Source organism: Pelophylax lessonae (assembly GCF_965119305.1).
Source record: "Pelophylax lessonae genome assembly, chromosome: 11".
Classification (NCBI taxonomy): Eukaryota; Metazoa; Chordata; class Amphibia; order Anura; family Ranidae; genus Pelophylax; species Pelophylax lessonae.
This window is the reverse complement of record NC_138778.1, coordinates 201,401,833-201,419,817: the sequence shown is the minus strand read 5'-3', so window position 1 is coordinate 201,419,817 and position 17,985 is coordinate 201,401,833. Positions and strand designations below refer to the sequence as shown.

Sequence of the window (17,985 nt, the reverse complement as noted above, 5' to 3'; positions counted from 1 at the left end):
AATAATAATCTATAATAATAAGTTTGCTGTAATGCAGTCTACAAACTTTAGTAGAAATAACTGTTTTAGAACCTCTGCGTTTTTATTAGCACATGAAGCCCATCACTGAAAACATACAGCGATCCTGTATTTGATGTATTCATCTCCTATGCAGAGTATAGGCATACTGCTATATGGTAACCTCTTCAATGCCACTGCATTCACCGGGGAATCAGTACTGTTTGCTAAGCAGTATAACCTTAATGAAGCATAATCCCTATTGTAAAATAGACCTATATGTTTCCATTGGAGGAATGCCTGACCGTGTTTGCAGGTATGGAGGCACTTGTGACTTTGGCAGAAGCTCTCTAAATGTCATTAAAGCTTGGGCACAATATATATATTTTTATGCAATAGATACATTGCCACAAGTTTAAAGATAATCTCTATATTTCAGTAAACCCCCGCTCCATCGCAGTTCAGTTTTTGCGGTCCCGGTATATTGCGTTTTTTTTCTGTAATGTTATTTTACTATATAAATCATTGAAGATTAAATATTTTTGTGTTTTCCATAGCTTTTTCTCTGTCTCTCAGTATCTTTTATGTGTTTAAATTAGTTTCTATTGTTTTAAAAGTGTGTTTAAAGACCTTAAAATGCTTTTAAAAGTACAGTGACAGTAAAAAAAACATGCCTACAGTGTATTTTAATAGGGTTTTTCTATTTTGCGGATTTTGACTTTTCGCGGGTGGGTCCGGAACGTAACCCCTGCGATGGAGGGGGGTGTTTACTGTAATGCATATAGCTTTTAAGGGTCTGTCCAGCCAAAAGTAATCTTTCAGTTTTCTATAGGTTTTACAGGGTTGAATCGCCCACCATTTTTATATATATTCCTCCCTGGAGGAGGGAGCTCTCTGCAGTTAACTTTACATATAGGGGTCTCTCACCCTCTCTCTATTCTTCTATCTCTTTATTTCTCTCCCTCACCCTATTGGAGTTTCCATTAAAGTGTTACTGAACCCACAACAGTAATAGCAGTGTGTATATGCAGTAAAGCATGCTTGTTATACCCACTGTGGAACCTAAGGGGTTAATCCTGTGTAAAAAGGCTGTTTGATCCTGTCTTCACTGATCCTCCCCTTCTTCCACTGTCCTTAAACCATCTCCTGAAAGAACAGAGCCTTGGGGGCACTCTGCACATGCTCAGTTTGGTGTGTATTCCTACAGGGCCAATCAGCACTGTCCAGATAGAGGGTCAGGAGTCATGTAGCCTGATAGGACAGTCAGAGGAGAATGAAAACTCCTCTTACAAGCTTTACCCAGTGCTTGGCCAGACACTGATAGAAGTCACAAGACTGCTATATACTGCTGATGAGAAAAGGTGTTTAGCAGTTTATATTTACTAAATCTATGGCATTTCTGTGTACTGTGGAGGGCCAGATATAGTAAATGCAGGCTCCTGGGTTTAGTAACACTTTAATGTTACATTAGGAAGATTACGGTCGGATGATTAAGACTGTTGCTGCCTTATGAAGAGTGAGACTCCAGCAGGCAGGGCCGCTGATAGGGGGGGACCACCAGCCCTCTTGTAGGGGGCCCAAGCACACAGGGGGGCCCACACAGAGAGGGGGATTAGTGATGGACAACAATAACAGAAATCTTCCTCCAGCACCTGAATCTGATCTGTCCCTCTCCCTGCTATCAGCTTTTATCTGTTGAGAAAGACAGCTGTCCCTCACTAATCCCCTCCCTTGTGTGCCCCCTCCCTCCCAGCACTTATCTCTGCTCAGGAGTTTATTTGTAAATTGTAACTTTGTTTCTCTTTCTCTCTGTCTCTCTGATCACTGAGCTCCAACTGTCCAGCCTGTATATTTTTCTCATGTTCTTTTTTATTTAACATAGTTTTTTTTTTTAGATTTAGCAGGAATTATGCGAGTTATGTTATATTTGTGTCTGCTAATAGTGATTTTGTAGGAATTTTAGCTAAATATATCTTTAATATTTTCTTGGGGGGCCCCTGCCAGGTAGTCTGTACGGGGCCCCACGATTTCTAACAGCAGCCCTGCCAGCAGGGACCTCCACCTCTTAAAGTCCCCAAAAGATAAAAGATACCAGTGGACGAGTCAGCTCACCAGCATCTATTTATAAGCAATATTAGGATTGAGCGGAGAGACCCCTAAAGAGCCTGAAATACACATCCTAATTTTTATTCTATGAATCAATATTGATAAATGTGTCATGCCATCAGACACATAGTGATTAAATAGGAGGCCATCTGTGTATAAGGCTGTATAGAGTACAGAATATTTCCATGCGGTATGATGTACACACAAAGCACTTTGTCTCATATCCTTCCCTTCATAGCCTGACACGTGCTCACAGCTGCATGCAGCACAGGCTTGGGATGGTTATAGTCCTTACACTGCAACGGGCAGGCCTACTGCTCAGTACATTCTAACCTTATGTACATAGCTGTCAGCTGCCCCTGAGTTGCAGCTACAGTACCTGGTTAAAGCAAACCTGAAAGAATAGACATATAGGAGCTGCCACTTCGGGTGCAGGCTGCAGGGAAGTTATCCCAGTCCTGTCTTTACTTCCCAACGAGATGCTGGATGGAAGTTTTGACTTTTTTTCACAGGCTTTTTTGGCTCTATGCTCGTTCCGGTCAGTATTTCACTAATTAGTGAAGCAAGGATCATGTCCCAAAGCCAGCAAAATTACAAGTCAACAATGGCAGCTGTCATATTTCTATCCATTACAGGCTCACTTTAAGCTTTGTCCTTGGCAGTATTCCTGGCTTTCAGTGCTGACTGGCTACACAGTAAAACACTTTCTTATTGCAGTATTGTGTTTTTTTTTCCTAATCAATATCTGTATTTTTTTTTTTAAGTTACCGGTAATTTGCAAAATATGTTTCAAATGCAAAAAAACACCATTAAGATGTATTGATTGGGAATTAGTTCCACTGTCAGAGTATGGTGACACCAGCAAGCTTAGAAACACCATCTCAGTCTCCAAGATATTTGGTAAAGTGTTGCCAACTATGTATGTGTATAATATATCTATGTACATAAGGAAAAAGGGGACAAAAGATAAAGTTTTAGAGAGAGAGGCACCACGTCCCAATTCCATGTTCCTCTCCTTTCTATCTATGTACATAAGATGAAAGTTGGCTGATGTAAGTAATGTTAAGTAAGCAATTTTATTTGGCTGATTTTTTTTTATGTGGGGTGATTGTGGCGGGTCATCTCAGGATATAAAACTGGTTAAAAAATGTAAATTGTCTTAGAATTTTTTTGCAAGCCCTGTTTTACTAAAACAAGTTGCTTAATGTGTTCTATGTTGAACAGAGCACAGATCGGCATTGGGGTGAACCTAGAAAAGACGAGCAACCTTTGGCTAGCCTATCGTTAGCACAGAAATTCTATTCTAATTCATTCATACACAGAAATGATAATTCTAAGGTATTCTAAAGTTCTTTATGGGGCTGGTTAGTTTATTTCCTAAAGTAGGAGCAAGCCTGTGCCGTGGTGCTGTCCAACAAGCCTGTGCCGTGGTGCTGTCCACTTTGGTCTTTGAGGGCCTTGATCCTTCCAGCTCTAGGACAGTAAGGGGTTGATTTACTAAAACTGAAAAGTGCAAAATATGGTGCAGTTCTACATAGAAGCCAATCAGCTTCCAGGTTTCTTTTTTTTGTCAAAGCTTAACCGAACAAGCTGAAGTTAAGCTGGCCACACATTACACAATTTTCTTATTCAATTTCCTTTAGATTTACCTTCAACTATCTATTGCAAGGGACTGCTTGATTGCATACAGATTGAAAGTGTTTAGGTTTGACCTGATATTTTCTGGATTTGGTAAATCCAAAGGAAGGTTGTACAAGAAAGTTGTATAATGTATGGCCAGCCTTACAATCTGATTGCCTACCAGCTGCACCAGATTTTGCACTCTCCCGTTTTAGTAAATGACTAAGTAACAGCATCCTGGGATTCAATAACATTAATTATCACCCGCTTTTTGTTATTTTTAGAAAGTTGCATTTCAGTAATGATCTTTAATCAAGTGCAATCACTAGATGCTAACACAGCAGAGCATTTTTCAGGTGCAGATATTTGTTGTATTGCAAACCTTTAACTGCTAATAACCAATCAGAAACATTGAGAAAATCTCAGTCTGACTTACATTTATAAAGCGTATACATTTACCACCATCTGAACCACTGCTATCTTATAGGAGGGTCTCGAGGGAAAATTCACTGTGCAGAATTGTCTTCCTCAAAATTCTGCATTGCGTGAGGTCATCTAGGGCAACAATTTGACTTTGAAAATTTGTAATAGGGTTGATTTATAAAAACTGGAGGGTGCAAAATCTGGTGCAGCTCTGCATAGAAACTAATCGCTTCCAGGGTTTCTTTTTTTTTTTTTTTTTGTCAAATTTGAACAAGCTGAAGTTAGAAGCTGATTGGCTACCATGCAGAGCTACACCAGATTTTGCATTCTCCAGGTTTAGTAAATCAATCTCAAAATGTTCAATGAAATAGTCTTTGAAAATAGAATAAAAAATATTACTTTTATATTCATTCTTCTGTAAAGGCAAAAAAAACCATCTCCATACAGTGCAACTTGATTCATAGTTTCCAACATTTAAAACCATTTCTAGGGACACTTTGTTGCTGCACCATTCATGCAACCATGCGTTATAATGTAAGGGGACCATTAACCACCACCTTTTCCATTATATCACATCTCCAGAATGGGTTAAAATTATTTTTACATTTCTAAAGCAAGCTCCAGTAACTTAAAAAAATTAAAAAAAAAAAGAAGCTTATAGAGGATGGAAGTATTTACCACCCTGAAAATGGAGGATTTAACTGTTCATTGGGGTCAAAGCTGAACAATTACAGTTTTTCGCACATCTTGGAAACCTGGGATAGTTGGCAACTATGGTCTAAAGAGCATTGCAAAGGTCACAGCCCCTAGACTCGAAATCTTTCATTGCCACTGCAGTCTGGTGTCAAGGTGAGCGGCACAAGTAAGGTTAATACAACAAGGCAAGCAGACATAACAGAGAATGAATTAAAGCCAGGTCTTACCTCTGGGGTCCGTACCAGATCCCTCTGCTGCACGCGGCTCTTATAGAGGTGCATCTCTCCACACTATAGACAAAAGGCTGTGCCCTCTGTTCATATTCTATTTTCTAATGTTAAATGGCACTGAATCTCTCTGGCCTCTCCCGCCCATGCATCTGAAATGAAAGATAAATCAGGGAGGCAGGTAAGGCACAGGCCAGGCACGCCGGTCTCTGTCGGTCTGTCTCAGCACTTAACACAAATCTGTCCCTTCTCTTTGTCTCCTCTCTCTCTCTCCCTCTCTCTCTTTGCTCACTCATTCCTTTGCATCTACTCTGAGCTTTAAAGCTCCCCTAACAATGTAGAGTGACTTCCACTAGTGAAAATGATGATCACACTAAACAGAGGGCTATTATGAGCTGGATTTAGGCATCTGACTAAACCAGAGGTCACAGTTGTGTTTCCTGCTCAGTCAGCATTGCTGTAATGGAACGCTCAGCTGGTCAACTTACCTGCCTCACTGCACTGTCTCTCCCAAGCACTCTTCTCTCCAGTAACATTAAACACACACACACACAACTCCCAACTATGGAGATCAATAGCAATTTACTGGCTAACAGAAAATGGCTGTTTTAGTGTTAATGATTTTTTTTTTTTTTTGTTGCTGCTTTGGCTACGGTTTTAATAATGAACCTCTTTACGCAGGGCCAGATTGAAATGACTGTAGCATATGGACCACTTTGATTTTGTCTCCGCGTTTTTATTTGATGTACTTAAAGTGGTACCATTTGTTTTTAACCTATTGTTATTTATAATTTATGTCTATTTTTATATTTTTCTTTTTTTGGTTATTTATTTTAATGTATCTCTTGTATGATACAATGGGGGGGGGGCAGCCTTTACTGATACCCTCATCCTACACAAGGCTGTGAAAGTATAGCTCTCAGTTTGCAGGTTACTCTAAATATAATGGCATAGGTGTCCGCTGACTTTGATGTTATCTGCCTAACGAGGGGGACCATCTCTAGAGCTTCTAAAGCTAACAAAACCATTGACTGTGTTTGGATCAGCATCAGACTTGATTTTTTTTTTTCTATCATATCATCATTGATCAAACATTCACACTTTTATATAGTTCATATTCTTGGTAGAGAGACCACATGCTTTCCTCCAACACCAGTCTTACCTTAGGGAATATTAGTGAGCAGCTAATCTACTATCCACCTAAAAGCAATATCATGGGTACCTGCTGGCATCCACAGATAAAGGAAATTATCATTGTAGGTCTATAGGGTTTTGAGTTCCATCCATAGACGAGACAGCCTCTAGAACCTCTATGTGCACAGCATTGCAGGTATTTACATCATCCTTATCAGCAATCTCTTTTACCCTTTCTTGCCACCCAGATGCATAGCCTAAAGCCAGAGGGTCTTCGCTTCCTCTTATATTACATAAAAATCTTTTGTTAATTTGTGTTTTTTTTTTTTTTTTTTTAGTAATCCTTGTAGACCCTCCAGCAGCAGATACCAGAGCAAAAATGTAAATTATTGGCGATGTTGCTTTATCCATTATAGAATGTAGTGTGAGCAGAACCCTGGTATATAAAAGGGGGAGGGGCCATAATGATGAATCCCTTTGGCCTCATGGGCCTGGGGGAATTTGCACCCTCTTCACACTCTATATTAGGGGTAGGCAGCCTCGGGACTCCAGCTGTGATTAAACTGCAGATCCCATCATGCCCATGCCTCTAGGACAGTGATGGCGAACCTTGGCACCCAAGATGTTTTGGAACTACATTTCCCATGATGCTCAACTACACTGCAGAGTTCAGAGAGCATCATGGGAAATGTAGTTTCAAAACATCTGGGGTGCCAAGGTTCGCCATCACTGCTCTAGGAGTCTAGCAATATCTCATGGGACTTGTAGTTCCATTACAGATGGAGTGCTGAGGTTGCCTACCCCTGCTCGATAGTTACATCTTAGTAGATGACTCTAAAAAAACAGTAGCTGGGATTTATTTGGCTTTATGTCATTCTTGAAGTGAAAGGGATTTGGAGGTAATAAATGGGTAAAATGCTGGTAAGGCCGTTTATCAGCCACAGCCAGCTATACAATAATAGCTCTTTTTTATTAAACACATATGCAAAAACAAAAACAAGCAATAGTAATATCAATAGCAATTGTAAACGTTTTCCATATATGAATGCTGATGTTCCTTTTAAACCTCCCTTTATGCAAGAAAGGCACCAGAAGTCTTTCCCTGTATATAGAGCTAATTGAGTCAATAATCCAATGTTTTTGCTAATGACTAGGGAAAGTGGGATTGAATTCTTTGAATGGACCGTCTTCCCAAGTGCTGATTAATATCGCCTCTCCCTAGAGAGTACAAGAATGGCTTAACGCAACTGTGCATTTAGTGAATTGTATACATCTAGGAATTTGTGCAAATAGCTCAGTGCGTAAATGGGACCGATTCCGAATAATTAGCAAGTCAATCGTTTGACTAAGGTTCGAGTTGTTATCTGAAAGAGTATTACCTGCAAACGAGAGACAAAAACAGTAAGTACCCGTGACTCTTCAGTGATGACATCATAGACACAGGTGTGAGCCCCGGGTACTCTGTTCATGGGGAGGCCTGCACCAAAACTGCATAGTATGATGAAGTTCAGTACATATGCAATGAATACTAGAAAGCTTTTTCATTTTCTGATATTCAATATTGACTTGTAATGAAGCGGTGCGGCATATGAGGCCCAACTGATGTGAGCTAACGCACGGCAAGCAAACGTTTATTGCTCTCTATCATTGGTTGCTTTGGGTTTTTGAATCTTGCAGATTTTTATTAAAACCTCTTCTACAAAAAGCACTTGTAGAAGGTGATTCCATTCTGTCTGAACTAACTCAAACAACCTTAGTAGCACTATTAAATATCTCGGTGTCATTTGCATTTTTAGAAACTATATGTAATCTTTTCTAGAGAGAACACCTGAGTGACCTGTTTTGCCAGCTCACCTTTTCACAAAGGTTGGGGGAAATGATTATGTATGTTTAATCACAGAAATTCAAATGAAAGCAGACATTACCTGGCTGGCACACTTGCAGTCTTGTGTCATTATTGGTGAACCAGTTCAGGTTTAGTCCACTGCCCTAGGAACTAGTATGCTCACTATGAATTGGAACCACAGCTTCCCTTGAAGGCTTCTAAAGCTAAAGCTTCATAGCTTCCCTTGAAGGCTTCTAAAGCATACATTATACAATTTTCTCAGTTTCCTTACGATTTACCTTTAACTATGTAGTGCCAGATTGCACACAAATTTAAAGTGTTTAGGTTTGACCTCATATTTTATGGTTTTGGTAAATCTAAAGGAAAATGGTACAAGATAATTGAATAATGTATGGCCAGCCTTACTCAGGCATTTTGCTTTGTGACTGATTCCCTTTAAATCAATTCCCTTAGAATAAGCTGGCCATAGAATTTTCCTATTCTATTTCCTTTAGATCTACCTTCAACTATATAGTGCAAGGACCTGCCTGATTGCACATAAATTGTAAGTGTTTAGGATTGAACCCATATTATATGGTTTTGGTAAATCTAAATGAAAATTCTACAAGAAAATTGTAAAATGTATGGTCAGCCTAAAATGATGAAGTGTTAAAGGGTCAGTCCACTTTATTGTAATATTTCGGTTTTTAGGATTAACCCCTTAAGTTCCGTATCCTGAAGCAACAGAATTTTTGTTTCATTCATCACCCTAAAGCAGTCTGATCAGCGAGATCTGATTGGTCGTTACAGATTACTGCACTTTGCGCATTGCTTTCTGCCACTCTTATGAATCTGTTGTCCCTCAGAAATGATTGCAGTCAAAGAGTTAGCCAAGGTAAGTCCATGCAGATGCTCGGAGCCTTAGAAGACCTGTACATATAGGAGAAGTCAGTTCATCACATATAAACAATAAATGATCTAAGGGAAATGTGAAAGTGTTACCAAGCTGTTACTTTCTTGCAGGAAACAAATATCACCATGTCCTGTTATTTGCTGCTCTCTTCTGAAAAAGCACATTTCTTTCCCCTTTATCTAGCACAAACCTTGCCTTGCTCTGAATTATCGCCTTTTACACTTTTGTTTTACATTACCGTATTATTATGCACCTAAAATTTTACAGACACCATAATAAGCCAGCAGTGCTATGTAAAGTAGGTGACTGCAGAATACCTTTTTTTTTTATGATGGGCCTTTTTTCAATATCTCTCTGCTTGAAAATAATCTACTCCTGCTGTTATGTATTAAACAGGAAGATTTGTGCTTCTTGTAGTTATAGGACATTTTCAAGATCGCTTTTAGCTTTGCAGTAACATAATGCCATTGTATTGGACAATTTCTTTGACATCCGTTTGATGCTTGCATTAAGAACAGAGAAGGTCAATAGACTAAAGACACACACGTCCTGCAACCTGCAAAGAAAGTTCTTAAAACTGCCTGATATCAATGTATGGTATATGGGTAATATACATGTGTGAGTGTATATATATATCAAAATGAACATTATTCTGGATGCACACTTCCTGATATTTGCTATAGATGTTTCTGATTTAAACATCACTAGAACAAAGTAGGTAGTGTAGGGGTTAATTGAATGTGAGCATTGATAAGCAATAAATGTTTATGTAGCTTTAATGTTAAGATTTTACAGCATATTGGGAAATATCTGCAAATATCCCTTCAAATTGAAGAATTTTCTACTGTGTCTCAGCCAGAAAAAAGAAGTTGCACTGGTTTCAATGACTACGCATATCTGAAAAAAGGTCTAAGCACGTATGACAAGTGTGTATATAGCAGCATGCTGAAGCTGGGAATATTAGTGGATAGGGAGTGACACATGAGCCAGCTTCCTTATTCATCTCTTTTGCTTGGGTGGTAATATGGCACCTTGAATGCTGCTTTTTTTCCCCTCATGGACCGGGCCTTACCGCTACATCTCAGCAGCACAAGGCCACAATAACGCAGTACATCAGATAATGGATATAACTGATAACATTAAATATCTAAATGCCATGCTGGGACTTGTGGTTCCTTGACAGTTTCATTGCAGATGCTTGACCAGGCCTTTGCTGTAATACCAAACAAAGCTAATCGTTTATAAAACCAGGAGAGAAAAAAATTAAATGTGACTTTTGCTCAAACCAACCAATATCGAGTTGGCATTTTCAGCGCACACTGCGAAAAATTTAAGCTGCAATCCGGTTGCTGTGGACAGCGCAGGAATCCTCATCACTCATGCATGCTGTAATAGTTACACACAGCAACTCATTCATCCTGAATCCAAAATTTGTATACAACTAAAACACAAACTTTATCCAAATATTAATTTAAGCTTAAAAATATGTAATTTAAAACTATAACACTGCAAAACCAACATAATAAAAATAATCAAAATGATTCATGCTCCACACTTGTGCATGTTATAATACATAGATGCCACAAATATCTCTTAAAATAGCAATGAATATTAGTAACAATATGTGTGCTTATTTAATACGCAGGGCAGCAGTCAAGTTTAAATTGCAGTAACCCATACCAACTGAAGACATGCTCCCTATTGACAGTTTAGAGCAGACATGCATATTTCTAATTGATTAATATGATCAGGAGACTTTGCGCATTGGTGTCTGTCCTACTACACAAGTTTGAACGCAAGAAATATCAGAAATGTTGCATGTGATGTTTAGTGCAGCAAGACAGGCTATAAATATTTCCAATAAAGAAAGCAGTCACTATAAAATATTAGACCTATTTTATGAACGCAAACCCTTAATTTAAAAACCTTAGCACATGTCTAGTGCGAACACAAATAGAGTAGAATGTAATTTCTTGCAGTGAATGCTCTTAATTAAAAAAAAAAAAAAAAAAAGCACATCGCTCTCTCTAGCATGTATTCACTATTCGCTCTCACAATTGAAGCTTGCGTTATCTGAGGAGCAATGCCACCAACAACGCAGGCCTCCACCGGCAACCAACAGGTTAACCCCGTCCAACGATTACATGTCAAAGTTGTAAGGTTTCAGGCTGATACATGTGCTTTAGCTGCTTACGCTGCAGAATCCTGCAATGAGTAATTTCATCCTGAACAAGCCAACCAAAGAAGCACATTTGTGCACCCCCCCTTGATGCAAAGCAAAGGGAGACAGAGAAAGAGGACAGACATCCTCCTGCAAGGAAATGATGCTCATGTAAGTCACCAGTCAAGTTTGAATGGAGCAGGTAATGTGGTGTGTTAGCATTTAACACGCAGAGGTCTGGTGCAGCCAGAGAAAGAAGAGCATAGGCAGAAAGATACATACCCTGACAGAAGAGTCTGTTGCAGCAGTGGAGTCACCAGAGCTGAAGCTGAAAGCTGAATCAGCTTTTGAGAGTTAGGGATGCATAGAGGAGGGTCATAGAATCACAAGGTAATATTATGCTGCAGCCGCCTTCCCCTCTTCCAGAGCCAATCTCTAATGCAGGAAGGGAAAAAAAAAATAAAACAGGCCCTGTAATGGTATTAGTCTATACTTTGAGAGAGAGAAAATACCCAGCCCCCCCCCCCCCCCACCACCAGTCTCACACACACACCACCCCCATCACCGGCATCTCCACCTCCCTCACACTCATAGCAAAGCACCTTAACACAGACCAATTCTTTTTGCATCCTCCCTAGGGATGGAGCATTGCGATAGATGGGATAGCAAAGCCTTAAGGATAAGAATCTCTAGTAAGATGGGAAAGCGGCCTATGGAGAGGTGCCTGGAATAGAGGCAGTATTCACAAGCTCAAGGTTCCATGCACAAGGGACATTGCTAAAGGATGGCCGTCCACAGGCACATGCATTGACGTTGGGCATGCTTGTTTACTCATTGCAGGGTTATGTTATTCTTGGCTTGGAAGGCAGCTTAAAGTGCAGTGTGGTCATTATGTTGTAGAAAACAGGCCAGCGTCCCAAGCACAATTTCTTTCTCATTCTACTTTCAGCAATAACATGTCAGAGACCATGACCCTCTCTTGCGCTCAAGTGACATGGAAACCACTAGCAGTGAATAGCCACCACACCCCAATGCAGCAAGCAAAATAAGCACCTTAAGCACAAAATATTCAGTGTTGGGATTATGGAACAAAACTGATAATATTTACTTTATTTTGTCTTGCTATATGACCTTTCTCATCTATCTTGCAGCAGTGCAGTCATCACACTGTATATATTACCCACAATACTTTGAGCTTACTCTATTTATGTTGGATGCTGATTACCCCCCCCCCCCTCCCCCCTTTCCTAATTTTCAGTGCCATGGTCTCCATTTTTTATAGACAAAATAAAATAATTGTAGACACCCCCACACCTCTAAGATCAATATTATTTTTGATACAAAATATACTTTAGAACCCATACAGACCTAAAGCTAAAATACAGCAAACACTTTTTTGCTAAATTAATTATTTTGCTGCTCTGACATAAAATATCAAATTTCCGAGAAAGGTGGAGGTGTATTCTAAATCTTGCAGCAATGTGGCCATTACTGGCATTACAGCTCTCGTGTCTTACTGTTTCCTGGCTGTGTGTTCATGAAAAAAAAAAAAAAACTCGGATAGATGATGAATACTCTTACATCTGAGTGGCATTAAAAAAACGAGTCTGACTTCCTAATTCTGCAAATGAGCATTGTCCTTTAAACATCCTTTAAATAAAAAGTTAACACTCACGTTCAGATGATGTTTCCTAGCTGTCAGTCTGTTCGATAAATATTCACATTGCTGTGAAGTAGGCGTCCAGTGGAGAGAGCTCAATAAACCAGGAGGACGTAAACGTCTGACTAGAATGGGTCATGTTGTGGAAGGCAATGAAATTGTTTTCTTGAGGGAGAGGTGGGATTTCAAAAACCGATGCATATATATCCTGATAGGCGTTCAACTTTTGCAGCGGCAGGCAAGTGGCCTCTTTTACCAGCAACTTCTCTCTGATCATTTATAGTCAGTCGTAATAGAGCCAGCACTGGGAACCCTGTGAGTCCATTGATTCCTAGGCCTGAAACAAGCTTTGGGTCTGGTTCTTACCTCGCCTTTGCACTCAAAAAAGATTACGCAGTGCCTTTTTTTTTCAACCTCTTCTATTTTCTTTTTTCCCTTTTTCCCACAGTCTCCTGCTATGGTTAAGAAGTAAAACAAATTCTACCACTCCCTGTACAATATCTTGCTGACATCATCCCCTGATTCCCAAGCTCCCTCAAGGGAGGATAAATTGTCATATGTCATGAGGACCTAAATGGTGACACAGTGAGTGAACTCGAAAAACCAATTTCGGTAGACGAGGTGGCAAAGGCTATTACAGCCACCCCTTCTGGGAAGAGTAGGGGCCCTGACGGCTTTACTCCGAAATTCTATAACATTTTTGCTCCCCTCCTTGCCCCTTTTATGACCAAAATGTTTAACTCCCTCTCAGAAGATATCCTCTTCACACCCCAGACACTTGAGGCCCATATCTCTCTTATCCCGAAACCGGGCAAAAGACTCATCTTCCTGCGCAAACTACCATCCTATCTCCTTAATCAGGGTAGAGCCTAAAATATACGTCAGAGTGTTAGTAGATAGGCTACAGCCTTTAATGCCCAGGTTAATACACGTGGATCAGGTTGACTTTGTCAGGGGACGGGAGGAAAGGGATAACACACTGAAAACTCTCCTTTTGGTGGAATATGCTCGCACCCACAAAATTCTGCTATGCCTCCTAATGGTGGATGCCGAAAAGGCGTTTGATCGGGTGGATTGGCAATTTCTCTGTTTAACTCTACAACAGATAGGGCTGGGATCCCATGTGCTTTCCCGAATCATGGCACTATACTCCTCTCCCTCCACAAGAATTCAAATTAACGGCTCATTATCCCCCAAATTTACCATCCACAATGGGATGCGTCAATGGTGCCCCCTTTGACCCTTCTTATATGTTCTAACGATGGAACAAATGGCCATAGCATTACGCAATAACCCCTCCATTTATGGTGTTACAGTTGGTCCAATACACTCCAAACTAGCTGTTTTTGCAGATGACTTGTTGTTTGTTACTCGTCCCCATACATCAATACCCGCAATTATGAAGGAGTTCAAGGAATTTGGAGGTGTGAGCAATTTTAAAGTCAATCACAGTAAATCGGAAATCCTTAACATTTCATTGTCGGAAGAGACCCTTAGGCTCCTTTCACACACTCCGTCCGTCGGACAGAGTCTGTTTTTCTCAGCGGGGGATCGATCCGCCGATCCCCCGCTGAGCAGGAGGATGACAGCTGTGTCTCCGCGCTGTGTGCGTTGGCACAGCTGTCAGTTCCCCATGCATCTCTATGGGGGAAATCGGATGGGAACGGACCGTCGGTCCGTTCTCATCCGATCCCATCCGATCCGATCCGCTGGACGGATGGAAAATAGGGTTTCCATCCGTCCAGATTTGACGGATCAGATCGGATCGGATGTCAGGGGACATGTCTCCGCTGACATCCGATGCTCCATAGGAAAGCATGAGGGGACCGTTCAGATCCGCCAAAAAAACTGACAGGCGGATCTGAATGGTCCGCATGTGTGAAAGAGCCCTTAATCAACTTTCGTCTTCCTTCCCATTCAAGAAGATTCAAGGTTCCACCTCAATCCGTTATTTTGGGATTAATCTCCCCGCCAAGGAGTCCCAGCTCTTCGCTGAAAACGTCGAACCCTTACTCGTTAAAACCCAATCTGACCTATCCTCTTATTCTAATAAGAGACTCTCGTGATTCAGGAGAATAAACATCTTGAAAATTGATGTCCTCTCCCGATTCCTATACTTATTCCAGACGATTCCCATCTACATACCATCTTTGTATTTTAAGAAGCTCCATCGAATGTTCTCCTGGTTTCTGTTGAAAGCAGCCCAACCCAGAATAAGGTATGAGACACTATCTCTTCCTAAAGATCGGGGAGAGCTGGCGTCCCAGACTTATCCCTGTACCACAAAGTGGCCATGCTGATGCGAGTCATTGACTGGTTCCACAGCTATTCGTTGTAGTTGAAGTTGTGGATCCAATTGAAACAACTCCTCAATCCTTTCGATCTTTGCCCTATGCCATGGACGCTGTTCTTTGGGACCATCGTCACCTGGCCCAAATATTACGAGCAGACCGGACACTAATGACTGAACCCCCGACTCAGACATCTCACAGCGCCCGACAGAAATGGATGCGGACACAACAAGTCGTCTCATACCTCCATACTTTAAATTTCCTTTCCTTTCGGACGTGATAGACGAACCTTCGGGATTCAAGGGTATGCTACTTCAAACAGATCCCCCTAAGCATGTCATTTCTCAACTTTATTGTCTGCTACTCAACGCCTTCTACCCAGACCTCCCATCATATACTTGAATATGGGAACAGGAACTAGGTCACAATATCTCGCCCCTCAATTGGCGTAAATGCTTTAGTTTAGCCCATAGACTCTCCATAGATACCAAAGTACAAGAGAAAGGATTTAAACTGCTGACCAGATGGTACATATGCCCCTCTACCATCAGATATATAGATCCCACACACATGTTGGAGATGCTCATCGGCTAAGGGTACCATGCTCCATATTTGGTGGGATTGCCCCCCAGTCTTGGAACTCTGGAAAACTGTTTTTGCTCTGTACTGCAGGCTTATGGTGACCACATTGTTACCCTCACCTGACATGGCTTTGTTATCATTGATTCCAGGCTCCCTCAGGTCAGTCAGGAAAGATGTCCTTTGACATTTCTTGACTGCTACAAGAGCAGTGGTCCCCAGATATTGGAGAAAGTTGGAGATGCCTTCCCTGGTTGAATGGGCTGTGGAGGTGGACAAAGTCAGAGATTTGAAATGCCTGCTGGCACAAGAAAATGGTGCTATGGAACAATTCTCGTCTACCTGGTCCTCATGGTCTATATTCCGGGCCTCAGCGGAGTTTGCTGTTTGGGCCGCAGACCCCTCCTCAGATACTGAGCCCCTGATGTAGCAGAGTGCATACTTTCTGCCCCCCCCCCCTTTCCCCCCCCATTACTTCTTGCTTTTACTTTCTTGCTTCCCTTTTATTAGCTTTTCTAACTGCACCTACCCTTTCTCTTGCCTTTACTCTTTCTGACATTAACCCTCCTGAGCATACGATACATGACACCATACCTCCACTATTATATTAGGAATGTTCCCCTCATTACAACAATATTAGGAAGATGCTATGGTCTAAGAATATGGTCATTATCTGAAAACACATATTTACCCGGTGGGGCGCTAGTTGTCTGGAATAATTCACTGGTCTAAGCTCGCCTCAATGGCGGCATAAAGCCCAAGGTGTTTTTTATCATACATATGATATGTTGATCATTTACTTTTGAAAAAAGGATACATGTGTTCATGTCTTAATATGCTTGTTTCCTGTAAATGCTTTTGGAGAATGTTTATGTCTTTCTTTATATGACTTTTTATCAATAAAATAAGATTGAACTAAGAAGTAAAACAAGTTACATAGGTTTTAAAGCTTTTGGTATTTTCTTTTTCTTTTTTTTTTTTGGGCGGGGGGGGGGGGGGGCTTCAGCCCCATACACATCAGTTATGCATAATGGTGCATATCCCATTACTTGCAGGTGGATGCTTCTGCTAAAAATCCAGAGGAGAAGGGATTTTTCCCTGAGGGGCTGTCTTCCCACACTGTGAGAGTTAATAGCAGCTGTTGCCACAGAGAAAAGTTGTGCCGCACGTCTACCCCCTTCTGCCTTCTCCACTATTCACAGAACTCCTTCTGATGTATGTGATGCATTGTGGGACAAAAATAATAGGAGTTCTGTAAATGGCTGAAAAGGCAGAAGTGGGGGGTTGAGCTGTGCAACTTTTCTCTGTAGCAGCAGCTTCTGTTATTGTGTATGGTGTTGTATCCCAGAAAAAAAAAACACTAATCTTCAGCTTTAAGCTAGTATGATAATATTGGTGGGCTGTGGCATAACTACATCCCAAAATATCAAGTTACTTGGAATTTCTTTTATATTCTTTATTTCACAATTTAGGAGCGGGGTGAAACCAGAAAAAAAAAATATTTAGAGGTGCATGTGTTAACACTTCCTGTTGTTTCTTGAGACCGCAAGCAAAAGAAAATCTCGAGATAACTAGAACAAAAAAAATATCAGGGGTTTTAACTATCCCCTACTCTATCCAAAATGACATAGAAAGTTTCTTTCTTATCCATTAAGAGACATAGGAATTCTTATACTGTCGGGTTAAATTGCCACCTACAGAAAAAAGATCCTGATATTAACTCCCACAACCATCCTGCCTAGTTTTTTGTTAGTGTCCACAGGGGAGCGGACATGTCCTTTTTAGCTCTGCTGTTTTCTGTTTTTTTCTACTATCACCAGCTGCTGGTAGATTAAGGATGGATATGTTAAATCCTGGAAGTCTCTCCAGTCAGCCATTAGCCACAGGTTTTCACAGTTCATATTGGTGTTCTCTCTGCGACAACCCTGAATTTCAGGAAGTTTCTCTAGTCGCCCTCAGCTGTTTGAAGCTTCAGAACACATACAGTAAGTATAGAAAAGAATCACTCCCTTTAAAATCACATTTTGTTGCTTTGCAGCCTGAAATGAAGACAGACACAGTTTGTGTTTTATTCAGCTGTATTTACTCAGTGCAACTTATAATATTCAAGTGAAAGATATAACACCAACATGTCAGAAAAAAAATGTAAAAAAATGTAAACGCAGAATTATTGAGTTGGAAAAAGGATCACCTCCTCCTAAAAATGACTTGTAAGTTCAATCAGGTGTAGCTAATCACCTTCTCAAAAACACACAAAGCCATTTCATGTTCAACTGTTCTGAACTGAGGTTATTTTGATTAGCTCAGCATAAAAAGAGCTTTCCTGGAGCATTTCAGTGTCATGGTCTTACCT

At 40.7% G+C, this 17,985-nt stretch overlaps 1 protein-coding gene across 1 annotated transcript in view; it reads right to left on the bottom strand.

The window, feature by feature from the left end:
* LOC309566478 (uncharacterized protein) overlaps nt 1-12,897 on the bottom strand; it is a 72,107-nt gene extending 59,210 nt beyond the window's left edge. The window contains exons 1-3 of the mRNA XM_082271633.1: nt 12,778-12,897; nt 11,385-11,537; nt 5,070-5,221 (exon numbers count right to left, since the gene is read on the bottom strand). Coding sequence (XP_082127759.1) covers nt 5,070-5,123 — 54 coding nt within the window. The 5' untranslated portion in view covers nt 5,124-5,221; nt 11,385-11,537; nt 12,778-12,897. The remainder of the gene's footprint in view (nt 1-5,069; nt 5,222-11,384; nt 11,538-12,777) is intronic.
* Nucleotides 12,898-17,985: the final 5,088 nt, after the last annotated feature.